We start from the raw sequence: 13,499 nt of genomic DNA, 5'->3' as shown, positions 1-13,499 counted from the left end.
GTGCAACATCTCGGCAGTGCATATCCAGGACGATCGGAGACGACGGCTGCAGTGTGAAAGCACTGCTGATGGACCAGAGATGAACTTTACGAACACTATGACTGAGTTCCACCTGAAGACATTTCCAGCTTTTCATCTGAACTGTGCTGCGGGACTGCGCTGTGCATTTGTGGCTGTGTTCACGGCGCTGGGTGCTTACACCGCCGTGCTGAGTGAACCCGTGCCGGCGCCGGGTCTGTCCGCCTGTGGCGGGTGCCTGCGGGGCGGCGCCGGGCAGCGGGGCAGTGGCGGTGGTCGCGGCTCCTGCGCGGCCCCGGCTCGGAGCGCTCCCGGATGCCGCAGAGCCGGGGCCGGTGATATCGCTCGGAGCGCTCCCGGATGCCGCAGAGCCGGGGCCGGTGATATCGCTCGGAGCGCTCCCGGATGCCGCAGGGCCGGGGCCGGTGATATCGCTCGGAGCGCTCCCGGATGCCGCAGGGCCGGGGCCGGTGATATCGCTCGGAGCGGTGCGCGGCCCCGGCTCGGAGCGGTGCGCCCGCGCGCGTGCACGCCGGCGGCCCCGGGCTCGGCGGGCGGCGGGGGGGGCTCTGTGTCCCCCGCACTGCTGACAGCCATGGTCCCGGGGGGTGTGCGTTCCCCTTCCCTTCTTTGCAGCGAGTGTTTTTTCCCTGGTGCCGCTCCTCTTCCTAGAGCGGCGAGTTAATGACGGTAGCAAAAGCCTTGGGGGGTGCAGCTGGGGGAGGGGGAAAGCTGTTTGTCTTTTTCCCCGTTACACCAATCACCCCCTCTCTGAAATGTGTCTGTTTGCAGCTGTTCTCTCCCTCTCCTATGTTTTTGTCTTTTCTTAAGCAGACTCTGTGATTAAGTTCCTTCTGCTGATCTCTCTGGGTGAGCCCGGCCCCTCCTTCCCCTCCTTCGTCCTTCGGCAATGAGGGGCGTGGGGGAGGCAAAGACCGTAAAACACGGAAAAAAAGGGAAAAGAGAAAAAACAACTTAAAATTAACAATATCCCACTTATAAATCAAATAAGATTGCATTGTTTTTACAGCAATAGGTGTTATGCATGCAGCGTGTTCATGGCATTCTCAAACGTTTTCTTCAAAATAGGGAGACTGACAAAAAATCCTTTGAAGCAAGATTAGAAATAACGGAACATCCGTGCTTAGCTTTTTGCATATTACAGAAGGTTATTAAGAATTTCCTATAGTTTGTTATTTTGCTTCTCTTACATGAAATTTGGCTGTTTCCCCCAGGGGCAGGGTGCAGGTAGAAGACTTGGAGACAGAACAATGAGACAGAAGGGGATATAGTCTTGCCCCCTGCAAAAGTAGTTTTATTGCCTTTATGATAGAATATCATTGCTCTATGAGAAGAGTTGAAGATTTCCAAGATAATATTCTGTTCTTTCTTGCTGTATTTGTCTTTTACATGGAGAGTTATGCAGGATTTGCAGATTGCTGATGGCAGCTATGCCATAAATTTCCTTTGTATTATGAAACAGATAAGAAGTGCACAACCAATGACTATTTGAAAATGTGTGTGAATGATGGATGTCTGAGGTGGCCCCCTAAGAGTGTGTGAAAAAAGATTGTGTGAAAGAGAAAAGCTACATGAATGTGTGACTGTGTAAACTTAAAAATACCTTCTGCCGGTGTCAAGATTTTAGAGATGTGTAACATGATTCTGTTGAACCATAGTGACTCCTTATTCTGAATGGTAAATGAATTCTTCAAATTCCCACCATGAGTGACGAGGCTTTGGTTATTTCTGGACTAGCCCTGTCCGGCTAGCTGTTTGATCTGAACTGAGGTTGAATAAGGGGTTCTTGCGTAGGTTTGGTGTTCTATTTCTGCCTTGTTTCAGAAATTTGTGAAGGTTAAGTCTCAGGTGGAGTTTTTCCACTGCTGTTGTTCCTTAGCTGTGTAATCTGCGCAGGAGATCACCAGTTTTAAAGCGAGTAGAAACCATAAACCAGCAAACATTGGTGCAGACTGCAAGGTTGGCAGAGCCCGAAGCAAGGTACACCACTATGCATCCAGGTGCCCGGGAACCATTCTTACAATTCGTGGAAAAGCTGCAAGACGCTGTAGAGAAACAAGTTTTGTGACAGATACAGAAGTTGCTAGTTACATAACTAGCTAGAGATAATGCAGGCTTGTGCCGGGGTGAGGTCCTTAGACCATCAAATAATTGCATTTGCATCTGCTATGGCAGTAGTGAGGGTCGTTTTGAGCTTTTCTGTGTTTTCCAGGATTTAAATCAGGAGTTGTCGATGTTGCTGCCTTGTTTGCTCAGCTCGTTGCAGGGGGGCCTTTAGGCTGTCAAGGCCATCCTGCGTGCCTTCTCAGAGACATCTGCAGTGTTGTGGATAGTGTGTCTTCAGGCCTCCTGGCTGGAGCCCAGAGCAGACCAGTTATGTTGATCAGTGTGACCAGAGCTGAAGTGTTGTTTTAAAGAGTCCTTATATATTGTCTTCAAAACCCCTCCCGTGCACCAGCTGGTAGCAATATTCATTGTAAAACGGCTAGTCTCTCCTCCTTAAAACATGCCCTACCCATTGCAGCTGTGTTCTCAGCAAAATAGCCTCACTAATTGTGATTACTCCTTGTTTCATACCAGACGTATTGCTTGCATAATTTGACTAGTGAATGTTTAGGGTTGTACGAAGGCAACCTGTACTCTTCATGATGCTCAAAGCTTGCTGTTAATTGTCCAAACAAACAAACAGACTTCTGTAGTCATTCCAAGAGTTAGGGTTGTGATACTAGGAGGTACTGCTTGGAGTTTTCTTTTAGAACATACAGATCCTGTGTGACTTAAACAATGGCTCCTACCTACAGAACAGCTGTTGGCCCTGCAACAGCTTGTCAAAAGGCAGCTTGATGCTGATTACATTGAACCATCTCAGAATCCTTTAATTACCCCTGTGTTTGTGATAAAGAAAAAAAATAAATCTGTGAAATGAAAACCTTTGCATGATCTCAGACAGGTTGGTGCAGTCATGGTTAGTAAGCATTGGCTTACTGACCCCTTCTGTGCTTTCTGCTGAATAACCCATTGTTATTATTGATTTGACAGGTTATCTTCTCACAATCCAGTTAGATCCCAGTGATAGAGAAAAGATGTGCATTTTTAGTTCCATCTATTATTCGTGCAGAACCTTATGAGTGTTATCCATAGAAAACCCTCTCCCATGGAATGAAAGGCTTTTCTATAATTTGTCAGTGGTTTATGTTTCCAATGCAATTTTCTGACTGTCTTTGTTGTCATTATATAGATGATATTTCTGCTAGCTGTAGCCACTGAGGATCAGCTGGGTGTGTTGGACGCTGAAACCAGAAAGAGTCTACAATTCTTTGGCCTAGTAGTTGCTCCTGACACGGTGCAGTGAAAAGTACCCTGGAAATATTTAGGGTTCATGTACACAAAAAGCAGTCATTTCTCAACCAGTTATGCCAAGTCTTAATTTTCAAGCGTTGTTTGTACTCTAAAGAACTCCTTTGCAGAGGATTGTTCCAGCAAGTTTCCTATGCTTCAATCCAGTGCAGTTTCATAGTTTTTCACCTCTTTTACAGTTTTGGGAAAAACACGCTGTGCTTGGCCAAAAGCCTCCTTTAAGCTGATGGTCTTGTGGTCCCTGTGGGAGCTGGGGGCGGAGCGCAGCGTGCAGGTGTGGACCTTGTCCTTCTCACAGTAGCATTCCAGCAGTTTACTGTACTGGGGGATTTTCTCTCAGCCAAAACCTGTGCACCACAGAGCCCCACCAGGACGTAGTTTTTTCTGAGTGTTCTTTGTGCTGTGCTTACTCAGGTGGGCTTGGCACAGGGAGGCCTTGCAGGTCAGGCAAGTCTTCATGGCTGAACGGGGGCCTTTGAGGTAAAGGCAGAGTGGGCACTGGGAAGGGCCCTGCTGGAATATTTCTGTTCCTTCTGTATGCACTCCTTGCAGAAGCTGTGACCGCACCCCAGGGACAGAGGGTTCCTGTAAATGTCCAGGCAGATGGGGCATGTCAGTTCATCCTCCAGCCTGGCCTCAGCACCCACCTCGGCCATGTTGCCTGAGCCTCGTGACGGGGCTGAGAGCAAGGAGGAGGGCACTGGTGAGAAACTGAGAGCACAGCATACAGAAGCCTTCAGATGTCGATTTAGCTTAATTCATTCTATTGCTCGCTCAGTTGTTGTCTCTTGTCCGGATTGTCGTCGTGCTTGTGGTGTCTATTTTAGTACTAACCCTCGAGGTCTTACTCTGGCAAAAGATCCCCAAGAGTTAGATTTAATGGGATCACTGTCTGTACATAACACAAGTGGTAATGGGACTCAAACCTGTTTTATGTTGGGATTATTTCAATCTAGATTAAGTGTTTATCAAAGCCACAACTTGTCCAGCTGGCACAAACTGCCTAGCCTGTACACAAAAGAACTGTAGAGCCTGAGTGAAACAGTAGGACACACAAAGAAAGGAACAGTAACAACTAGTCCTATGGACTCGTGGCTTCAATCTATTTTTGGTTCCATGTCTGAATAAGTTTTAAGTTTTGTTAAAGAAAAGCCTATGATGGTTGTTGACAATTGTTGTAATTTTAGTAATAGTTCATATTGTTTTTTCTTGTATTGTTAAATGTGTAAGTGCTATAACAGAGAAAACATTATTGGCCCAGAATAAAAAAACGGGGGTATTTGTAGGGAATTGGCTATAGAACACGGCTTGCCTAGGCCATGGGAACATCTTAGATAGGAGGTTACAGTGCCCTTGTACCCTGTTAGCTGGCTGGCAAACAGGACATTGTGATTAGCAAAACAAAAAGCAACTGAGTACCACCTGTGTCAACAAAGAAATGAGTAAGAGGTGAGATCAACATTTAAGCAGAACCAATAATGAGCTTAGCTTTTGCAATATGTATGAACTAATTATAAAGCATATATTAAGCTGCTAGCAATGATCAATAAACGAAGCTTGCTGATTCTCATACTGAGGGTCTCATTCTTCCCTCGTCCTACAGGATCCAACATCTCCTGCCTTGGCCTGGCCCCCTCTCAGCTCAGCACTGACCCCTTTGCAAATGGGGCATTGTCTTGGTGCCATTGCAGGGGGATGTCCTGCCCCAGTGTCCCAGTGTTCCTTTAATTCCTAGAGGCCCTGCAGTGTCCCAGTGGCCCCTTGATTCCATGACCTTCGGAAACACCTCAGGGTTCCTTTGGTTCCATGAGGCCCCCATGTCCCAAAGGCCCCTGGATTCCAGGAATTCCGCAGTGTCACAAGGTTCCTTTTTTTCCATAGGGCCCTGCAGTGTCCCAATTGTGCCTTGATTCCAGGAGTATCCAAATTCTCACAGGGTTCCTTTGGTCTCAGGAGGTCCCGCAGTGTCCCAGCGGCCCCTTCATTCCAGGCAGGCCCAGGGAGACGAAGCCAAAGACGGAGCCCCGACCCCGTCAGCATCTTGGGGGGCGGGGGGGCAGGACCTGGGAAACGGCTGGGAAGGGACTGGGATGGACTGGGATGGACTGAGATGGACTGGGATGGACTGGGATGGATTGGGATGGACTGGGATGCATTGGGACAGACTGGGATGGACTGGGACAGACTGGGACGGACTGGGACACCAGGATACACCAGGACCAGGACTGGGACCCAGCAGGACCCCCCGGGAGCAGGATCTGAGCACACTGGGACCCTCCAGGACCAGAACTGGGGCAACAGGGATCATACTGGGAGCAACTGGGACCACACTGAGGGCTATTGGGAGCAACTGGAGGCCACATAGGATATCGTGGGAGTGCCTTGGAGTCACTGGGATCATACTGGTGGAAACTGGAATGTTACTGGGACCACACTGGGAGTGACTGGGAAGGACTAGGAGCATGCTGAGGGCTCTACTGGGAGTGTCTGCACTCCCAGTAGAGTGTCTGCAACCATGGTGGGGGTGACTGGGACCATACTGGGAGTGACTGGGACTACGGGAAGGGGAATTAGGACCAGGCTGGGGGCAACTGGAAGGAACTGTGAGTGACTGGATCTACAAGAGAAGCAACTGGGATTGACTGGGACTGTCAGGAGGGAGGACTGGCATCATACTTGGAATGACTGGGTCTGTGCTAGGGGCAACTGGGAGCAACTGGGACCATGATGGGGACAACTGGGATCATCCTGGGATCACGGTGGGAGAAGCTTGGCCCATGCTGGGAGCAACTGAGACCACACTGAGGGTGACTGGGGTCATCCTGGGATCATAGCAGGAGTGAGTGGGATCATGCAGGAGGTGATTGGGATCATACTGGGAGCAACTGGGAGTGCACTGGGGATGACTGGAAGCGGCTGTGAGCAACTGGGATCATACTGGAAGCTTCTGGGGGCAACTGGGAATGAGTGGGACCACATGGAGGAAACTGGGAGCGACTGGGAAAGACCAGGAGTGACTGGGATCATCCTGGGACTGACTGGGCGCTGAATCCGAAAAATTGGTCCCAGAAACTGCTCAGAGACTTTTTTATCTTTAAGCAGCAAGGTATTTGTTTATTCAACGTTGGGAGCAAGCCAGCTGGCGCTGGACAAACTTGCTGGAAGGCTTCACACAAAATCAGCATTTTTATACAATCTTCAGTTGGGATTAAATGCATATTCAAGTGATTACAACATCTATCTCTGCATATTAATAATAGGCGGAGTAGAGGTGGAGCTCAGGCGGGGCTTGGGGCGGTGTTTCTCTTGGCCCTCAGTCCTGAGGGTACTTCCACTCTTCCTCCATGGCTCTGGGGGCTTCAACTCATCTTCCTCAGCTTGACCTTCCTTCTCTTCCATTCTTCTTGACCCGCTCACTGAAGCTTGGAAAAAGCCCTGGCTCCCGGCCTATTCCTCCTATTCCAATGTCTCCTTGATCCTGCTGTCTCTCTAATTTATCCCCTCGAGGCCTAGGACATGTTCCTGTACTATTCTCTGAAGCTTTGCTCCAGTCAGTAGAACAGAACGAGCACAGATGGTCTTGGATGTTGGTAGCTTGTTAGCAGGCCCCAATTTCTTAGTTAACTCTTTTGGGCCTGGCCTCCTGTTTCCCCAGGGACACAGCCCGGGCCCGGCTGTTCCCATTCCCATTCCATGGGTTTGCATTCCTGTTCCAGGTGTTCCCATCCCGTTCTAGTTGTTCCCATCCCATTCCCATTGTCCCCATTCCAGTTCCAGGTGTTCCCATTCCCATTCAAAGTGTTCCCATTCCATGTGTTCCAATTCCCATTCCATGTGTTCCAATGCCCTTTCCAGGTGTTCCATCCCATTTTAGGTGTCCCCATTCCCATTCCTATTGTCCGTCCTCCCATTCCTGGTGTTCCCATCCCACTTCTGTTTTCCCCATTCCCAGTTCTTGGTGTTCCCATTTATATTCCAGGTGTCTCCATTCCCATTCCTATTGTCCCCATTCCCATTCCAGGTGTTCCCATCCCACCTCTGTTTTCCCTATTCCCATTCCAGGTGTCTCCATTCCCATTCGAGGTGTCCCCATTCCAATTCCTGGTGTCCCCAGTCTGCTCCCAATGTTCCCATTCCCATTCCAGGTGTCCCCATTCCAATCCCAGGTGATCCCATTCCCATTCCTGGTGTTCCCAACCTGCTCCCGATGTTGCCATTCCCATTCCCAATGTTCCCATTCCCAGCCCAGGTGTCCCCATTCCCATTCCTGATGTCCCCATTCCCATTCCTGGTGTCCCCATTCCCAATCCTGCTGTCCCCATTCCCATTCCAGGTGTTCCTATTCCAATTCCAGGTGTTCCCATTCCAGGTGTTTCCATTCCAGTTCCAGGTGTTCCCATTCCCATTCCTGGTGTCCCCATTTCCATTCCAGGTGTTCCCATTCCCATTCCAGGTGTTCCCATTCCAGGTGTCTCCATTCCAATTCCAGTTGTTCCCATTCCTGGTGTCCCCATTTCCAATCCAGGTGTTCCCATTCCCGTTCCAGGTGTCCCCATTCCAATTTCAGGTGTCCCCATTCCAGTTCCAGGTGTTCCCATTCCCATTCCTGCTGCCCCCATTCCCATTCCAGGTGTTTCCATTCCCATTCCAGATGTTTCCATTCCAGGTGTCTCCATTCCAATTCCAGTTGTTCCCATTCCTGGTGTCCCCATTTCCAATCCAGGTGTTCCCATTCCCGTTCCAGGTGTCCCCATTCCAATTTCAGGTGTCCCCATTCCAATTCCAGGTGTTCCCATTCCCATTCCTGCTGCCCCCATTCCCATTCCAGGTGTTCCCATTCCAGGTGTCTCCATTCCAATTCCAGTTGTTCCCATTCCTGGTGTCCCCATTTCCAATCCAGGTGTCCCCATTTCCAATCCAGGTGTTCCCATTCCCGTTCCAGGTGTCCCCATTCCAATTTCAGGTGTCCCCATTCCAATTCCAGGTGTTCCCATTCCCTTTCCAGATGTTCCTATTCCCATTCCAGGTGTTCCCATTCCAGGTGTTTCTATTCCAGTTCCAGGTGTTCCCATTCCCATTCCTGCTGCCCCCATTCCCATTCCAGGTGTTTCCATTCCCATTCCAGGTGTTTCCATTCCCATTCCTGGTGTCCCCATTCCCATTCCTGGTGTCCCCATTGCCATTCCAGGTGTTCCCATTCCAGATGTCTCCATTCCAATTCCAGGTGTTCCCATTCCAGGTGTTCCCATTCCCATTCCAGGTGTTCCTTCCCCGTTCCACGTGTCCCCATTCCCATTCCTGCTGCCCCCATTCCCATTCCTAGTGTCCCCAATCTGCTCCCAATGTCCCAATTCCCATTCCAGGTGTTCCCATTCCCATTCCTGGTGTTCCCATCCCATTGCTATTGTCCCCATCCCATTCCCGATGTCCCCATTCCCATCCCAGGCATTCTCATTCCCATTCCAGGTGTTCCATCCCATTCTAGGTGTCACCGCTGTCATTTCCCCTGCTGGTTTACCTTTAAACCAGCACACCAGGGCTGTGCCCAACGGGGGTCCCTGTGGATCATCCAACGCGGGTCCTCCCATGGCTGATGGAGTTGGAGCAGCGGCCGAAGCTCTTCCCGCAGTCGGGGCACTCGGGGCTTCTCTTACCGGTGGGTCCGTTGGTGGGAGGTCAAGGCAGAGCTGTCCCTGAAGCTCTTCCCACACTCCCCACACTTGTGAGGCCTCTCCCTGATGTGGATGGGAAGGTGGGTGTAGAGGGTGGAGCTGTCCCACATTCCCTACACCTGTAGGGCTGTTCCCCAGTGGGGACGTGCTGGTGGCTGAGCAGCTTGGTGCTTGTGCTGAAGCTCTTCCCACATTCCAAGCACTTGTAGGGCCATTCCCTGGTGTGGATGCAACGGTGTTTGCAAAGGTTGGAGCTGTCCCTGAAGCTCTTCCCACACTCCACACACGTGTAGGGCCGTTCCCACTGTGGATCATCATGTGTCGGCGCAGGGCGGAGATCTGATTGAAGTTCTTCCCACATTCCTCACACATGTAGGGCCGTTCCCCACTGTGGATCATCTGGTGTTGGAGCAGGTTGGAACTCCGTTTGAAGCTCTTCCCACACTCCCCACACGTGTAGGGCCGTTCCCCACTGTGGATGCGATGGTGGGTGCGGAGGGTGGAGATCTGCTTGAAGCTCTTCCCACACTCCCCACACGTGTAGGGCCGTTCCCCACTGTGGATGCGACGGTGGGTGCGGAGGTTGCAGCTCTGCCTGAAGCTCTTCCCACACTCCCCACACGTGTAGGGCCGTTCCCCAGTGTGGATGTGCTGGTGCCTCAAGAGGCTGGATCTCTTGCTGAAGCTCTTCCCACATTCCAAGCACCTGAAGGGTTTCTCCCTGCTGGGAGGCTGCTCAGGGACCACCAGCTCGCAGCTCCACCTCAAGCTCCGGCCGCCTTCCCGGCACACGCTGGCTCTTTCCTCCTCACAGCCCCCTGGGCTGGCTTTGGAGCCCCTCCTGCGGGGGCATCTCCGGCCCTTTTCCTCTCCGCTGCCTTCCTGCGCCGGGGAGCCCTTCAAAACGGCCTCTCCCACCAGGCTCTGCCGGGGGGATTTGTCCTCCGCGCTCTCCGGCCTCACCTCGGGGCCTGGGGCAGGAACCAACAAGGACACGCAGGGGATTTGCCTCCGACCCACAGGGAAGCCCAAGGACATCCCCCCAACTCCGGCCCCGGCAGGACGGCCACAAAAGACAAAAGACCCACCCAAAGGGGCACTGACTTCCTCCTCACCTGCCTGGGGGGCCCAAGGCATCTTCCTCTTCCTCGCAGCCTCCTCCTCCATCCGTCCAAGCTTTGGGAAGCAGAAATCCTGATGGGGGGAAAACAAGGGGTGAGTGCATTTCCTTGGGGACTCCTCCTGCCCAAGTCCAGCTCTAGGACTCACCGGGCAACTTGTGTCCATAAAAACCCCCAAAACACCAACATTCAGCCCAAATTCCCCTTCCAGGAGTTCCCCCTCTCTGCTCTCTGGGGTTAGGGGGGTCCACCCTGTCTGCCCTGATGGCACTTCTGCCTGCATTGGGGGTCCCCCTTCTCCGGGCTGCCGGGGGTCCCGCGGCTCTGGGGGGTCCCCACTCTCCGGGGTCCCCTTTAGTGTTGCCAGGGGGGTCCCAGGGCTCACTTCTCCCCACTCTGCCTCCCGGGGCCGGCCGGCCCTCCTCTCTCGGCTCCCACCCTCGCAAACCTCTTGGCACTCTCGGCTCCCACCCCGCCTCAAGGCCCCCCCTCCTCTCCACACTCCAAGGCCTTCCCCCTCTCCGGGACCGCCGCTTAAGGGGCCCGGCGCTCCCTCTCTGCTCCCCCCCCTCCAGCATTCCGGGGGTCCCCCAGCTCCGGGATCGCCCCTCTCCGCTCTCCCCACTCCGCGGCTACCGGGGTTCCCCCCCGGCTCTCACGGGGGCCCCCAAACCGCTCTCGCCCCCCCCCGCCATTGCCCAGCCACCGCCAGGACCTTTTGGCTGCTCTTCTTTGTGCTCCCGCTCGGCTCCTCCCTCGGCTGGGCCACCGCTTTTGGCGGGTTTCCTCCTCCGGGATCTGCCCCCTGCAGCCCTTCCCCCCCTGGACCAGCCCCCTTGGGCCCCCCTTGGGCCCCCCTTGCCCAATAAGTCTGATTATACAGACAAGCAATTTGGTTTTAATCCACAAAACCCAAATGTATAACCCAGCACCCTGGGGCATGAACAAAGTGGTTTTCCTTGCCCCCCCCCCGAGTCCAAAGTAAAGGGAGAGGGGAAAAAAACCTGCTGGTGGGAGAGCTGTTGCAGTCTGGTCAGAAGTGGTGATTGCAGTCCAGTTGAGGGTGGTGGTCTCAGTCTGGTTGAGAGTGGTGAGCTGCAGCCTTCCTCTGGATCCCACGAGTGGTGGAAAGGTTCCGAAACTCCAGGTTTATATATTCTCCAGTTCAGGCAGGAATGGTCAGTCGTTTCCTCAGAGCAGGGAATTCCATAAAAGGATGCTCAATTCTTCCCTAAGAGCGGGGAATTCCATAAAAGGATATGATGATTGTCAGAGCGGGAAATTCCATAAAAGGATATGAGGATGCTCAGTCCATAAAAGGGTAGGAGGGTGCTCAGGACATCCCCCCCACCTCGCAGGCCCCCCCCCGAAAACAGTTCCTGGGAAAATGGCATGGAAGGCCATAGAATACACACTTTTGGGCTACACCCATCCAGTGAGGAATCGGTCCCAGCTGTTCTAACTAGGACACTGTGTCCGTCATCGCTGCCATCATCATCATCATCGGCCTCGTGGCAGTCGGTGTCTGGAAGCTCCGATCCGGTAACTCCCGGGATGGGGGTCGGCAAGGGGCACGGATCCGCCCGGCAGCATTCCGGGGATCCTGTGCCACGGGTGCTGATCCCACTTTCTTTCCATAGGGAAGAGGGAGGGGAATGGATACGACCCCGCGCCCACCAGTGAGTCCCAGCAGCGTGTGTGGATCCAGATCCTCTGTGCAAGGATCCCAGGATGGATGCCGGGATTCCAGAGGGGAATGGGGGCCTAATGGCTGGAGCGGAATTGGAAGGGGATTCCAGCTCAGGGCAGGATTCCAGAGTGGGATCAGGTGGAATTGTGGACTGGGATCAGGGCTGGATTCTGGAGTGGGATTGGGGTGGGATGGATGGAGTGGGATTGGGGTGGGATGGACAGAGCAGGATCAGGTGGGATTCTGGAGCAGTTCCTACTCTCCCTGGGCTCCACAGCCAGATCCATCCCCTGGGATGGGAACAGGGACATGGTGACTCCTTTCCCCGCTCTCATCCCAGCAGGAATCACAGCCTGAGCGATCCCAGAGCTGGATCCGCCCCTTCCCTCTCCCTGCGGAAAGGCAGGAGCTGCTGGCAGAGCTCATCCCGCTGCTCCCACCCATCCCAGCCCCCCTGCGGCTCTTCCCGATGGATCAACTTCCTGCTTTTTCCTGTGTGAAACCCAGGACCACAATTATTCCTGAGGCTTTAATTTGGGTGTGAAAATCTCCTGCTTTGGGCAAGAAATCCTGGCTCCCTCCTCCGGCATCCGGCAGTTCCTCTGTGGGAACCAGGAATGGGAATGGGGACAGGGGGGCTGGAATGGGGACATTGGGGACAGGGATGGGGACACTGGGAGTAGGCTGCAGACATCAGGAATGGAAATGAGAACACCAGGAGACAATGGGGAAAGGGATGGGGACACCAGGAGCAGGATGGGATGACCAGGAGAAGGTTGGGGACACTGGAACAGGCTGGGGTCATCAGGAATGGGGTGGGGACACCAGGAATAGCAATGGAGACATGGGGAGCAGGTGGGGGACAGCAGGAACTGGGAATGGGGACACACGGAAATGGAAATGCGGAAAACAGAGCTGGGATGGGAACATCAGGAATGGGAATGGGCACACCAGGAATGGGAATGGGGAAAACAGAACTGGGTTGGGAACTCTAGGAATGGGAATGGGGACACCAGGAATGGGAATGGGGACACCAGGAATGGGAATGGGGACCTGGAGGACCACGCTGGGGACACTGGGAACAGCCTGGGGAGAGCAGGAACTGGGATGGCAACACCAGGAAAGGGAACGGGGACACTGGCAGCAGGTTGGAGACACCAGGGACTGGGAATGGGGACATCAGGAATGGGATGGTCGCACTGGGAATGGGAACACCAGGAATGGAGTGGAAACATGAGGGACCAGGATGGGGACACTGGGAACTGATGGAGAGGAGCAGAGACCCCAGACTCACCTAAACCCCTCCCAGAACTGAGGGCCAAGAGAAGCTCTGCCTGAGCTCCGCCCGAGCTTTGCCCATTATTAATATGCATAGATAGATGTTGTGATCAGATGAATATGATTTATCATATTTAATCATATATGAAAATTGTATACAACCCCGATATTGTGTGAAACTCTCGACCAAGTTCTCTGTGGTGCGAACCACGCTCGCTCCCGACGTCGGCAATAAATCCCTTTGCTGCTCAAAGATCCAAAGTCTCTGAGCAGTTCTTCGGACTGGGTTTTTCAGCATCACAGAGGCAAAGGCACAAACTGATGGATGCCCTCAGAGTGCAA

At 53.0% G+C, this 13,499-nt stretch overlaps 1 protein-coding gene and 1 long non-coding RNA gene across 2 annotated transcripts; one reads left to right on the top strand and one right to left on the bottom strand.

Annotated features, from left to right (window-relative positions):
* Positions 1-686: 686 nt before the first annotated feature.
* Positions 687-10,223, bottom strand: LOC127465016 (endothelial zinc finger protein induced by tumor necrosis factor alpha-like). Its single transcript, XM_051775493.1, has 3 exons — positions 10,184-10,223; positions 9,512-10,039; positions 687-733 (listed from the first exon to the last, which is right to left on the bottom strand). Exons 1-3 carry the CDS (start codon positions 10,203-10,205, stop codon positions 687-689), a joined length of 597 nt encoding a protein of 198 aa, XP_051631453.1. The 5' UTR covers positions 10,206-10,223.
* Positions 10,224-11,663: 1,440 nt separating this feature from the next.
* On the top strand, positions 11,664-12,243 carry LOC127465013 (uncharacterized). The gene is made up of 3 exons (XR_007901814.1): positions 11,664-11,731; positions 11,830-11,868; positions 12,223-12,243. It is a non-coding gene; the product is annotated as an uncharacterized LOC127465013 (long non-coding RNA).
* Positions 12,244-13,499: the final 1,256 nt, after the last annotated feature.

The sequence above is a fragment of the Manacus candei genome, unplaced genomic scaffold, assembly GCF_025592945.1.
Source record: "Manacus candei isolate 608988 ecotype Guabito, Panama unplaced genomic scaffold, ASM2559294v1 h1tg000307l, whole genome shotgun sequence".
NCBI classification, from domain to species: Eukaryota; Metazoa; Chordata; class Aves; order Passeriformes; family Pipridae; genus Manacus; species Manacus candei.
The sequence above is the reverse complement of the archived record's forward strand: the minus strand, read 5'-3'. Positions and strand labels throughout refer to the sequence as shown.

Coding starts and splice junctions, on each gene's coding strand:
- LOC127465016 (XM_051775493.1), bottom strand. CDS start 10,205: ATGCCTTGGGCCCCCCAGGCAG. Junction 10,040..10,183: donor GCCTTGGGCCCCCCAGGCAG/GTGAGGAGGAAG, acceptor TTCCTGCCCCAG/GCCCCGAGGTGAGGCCGGAG. Junction 734..9,511: donor GCCCTACACGTGTGGGGAGT/GTGGGAAGAGCT, acceptor CCCCTCCCCCAG/CTGCACCCCCCAAGGCTTTT.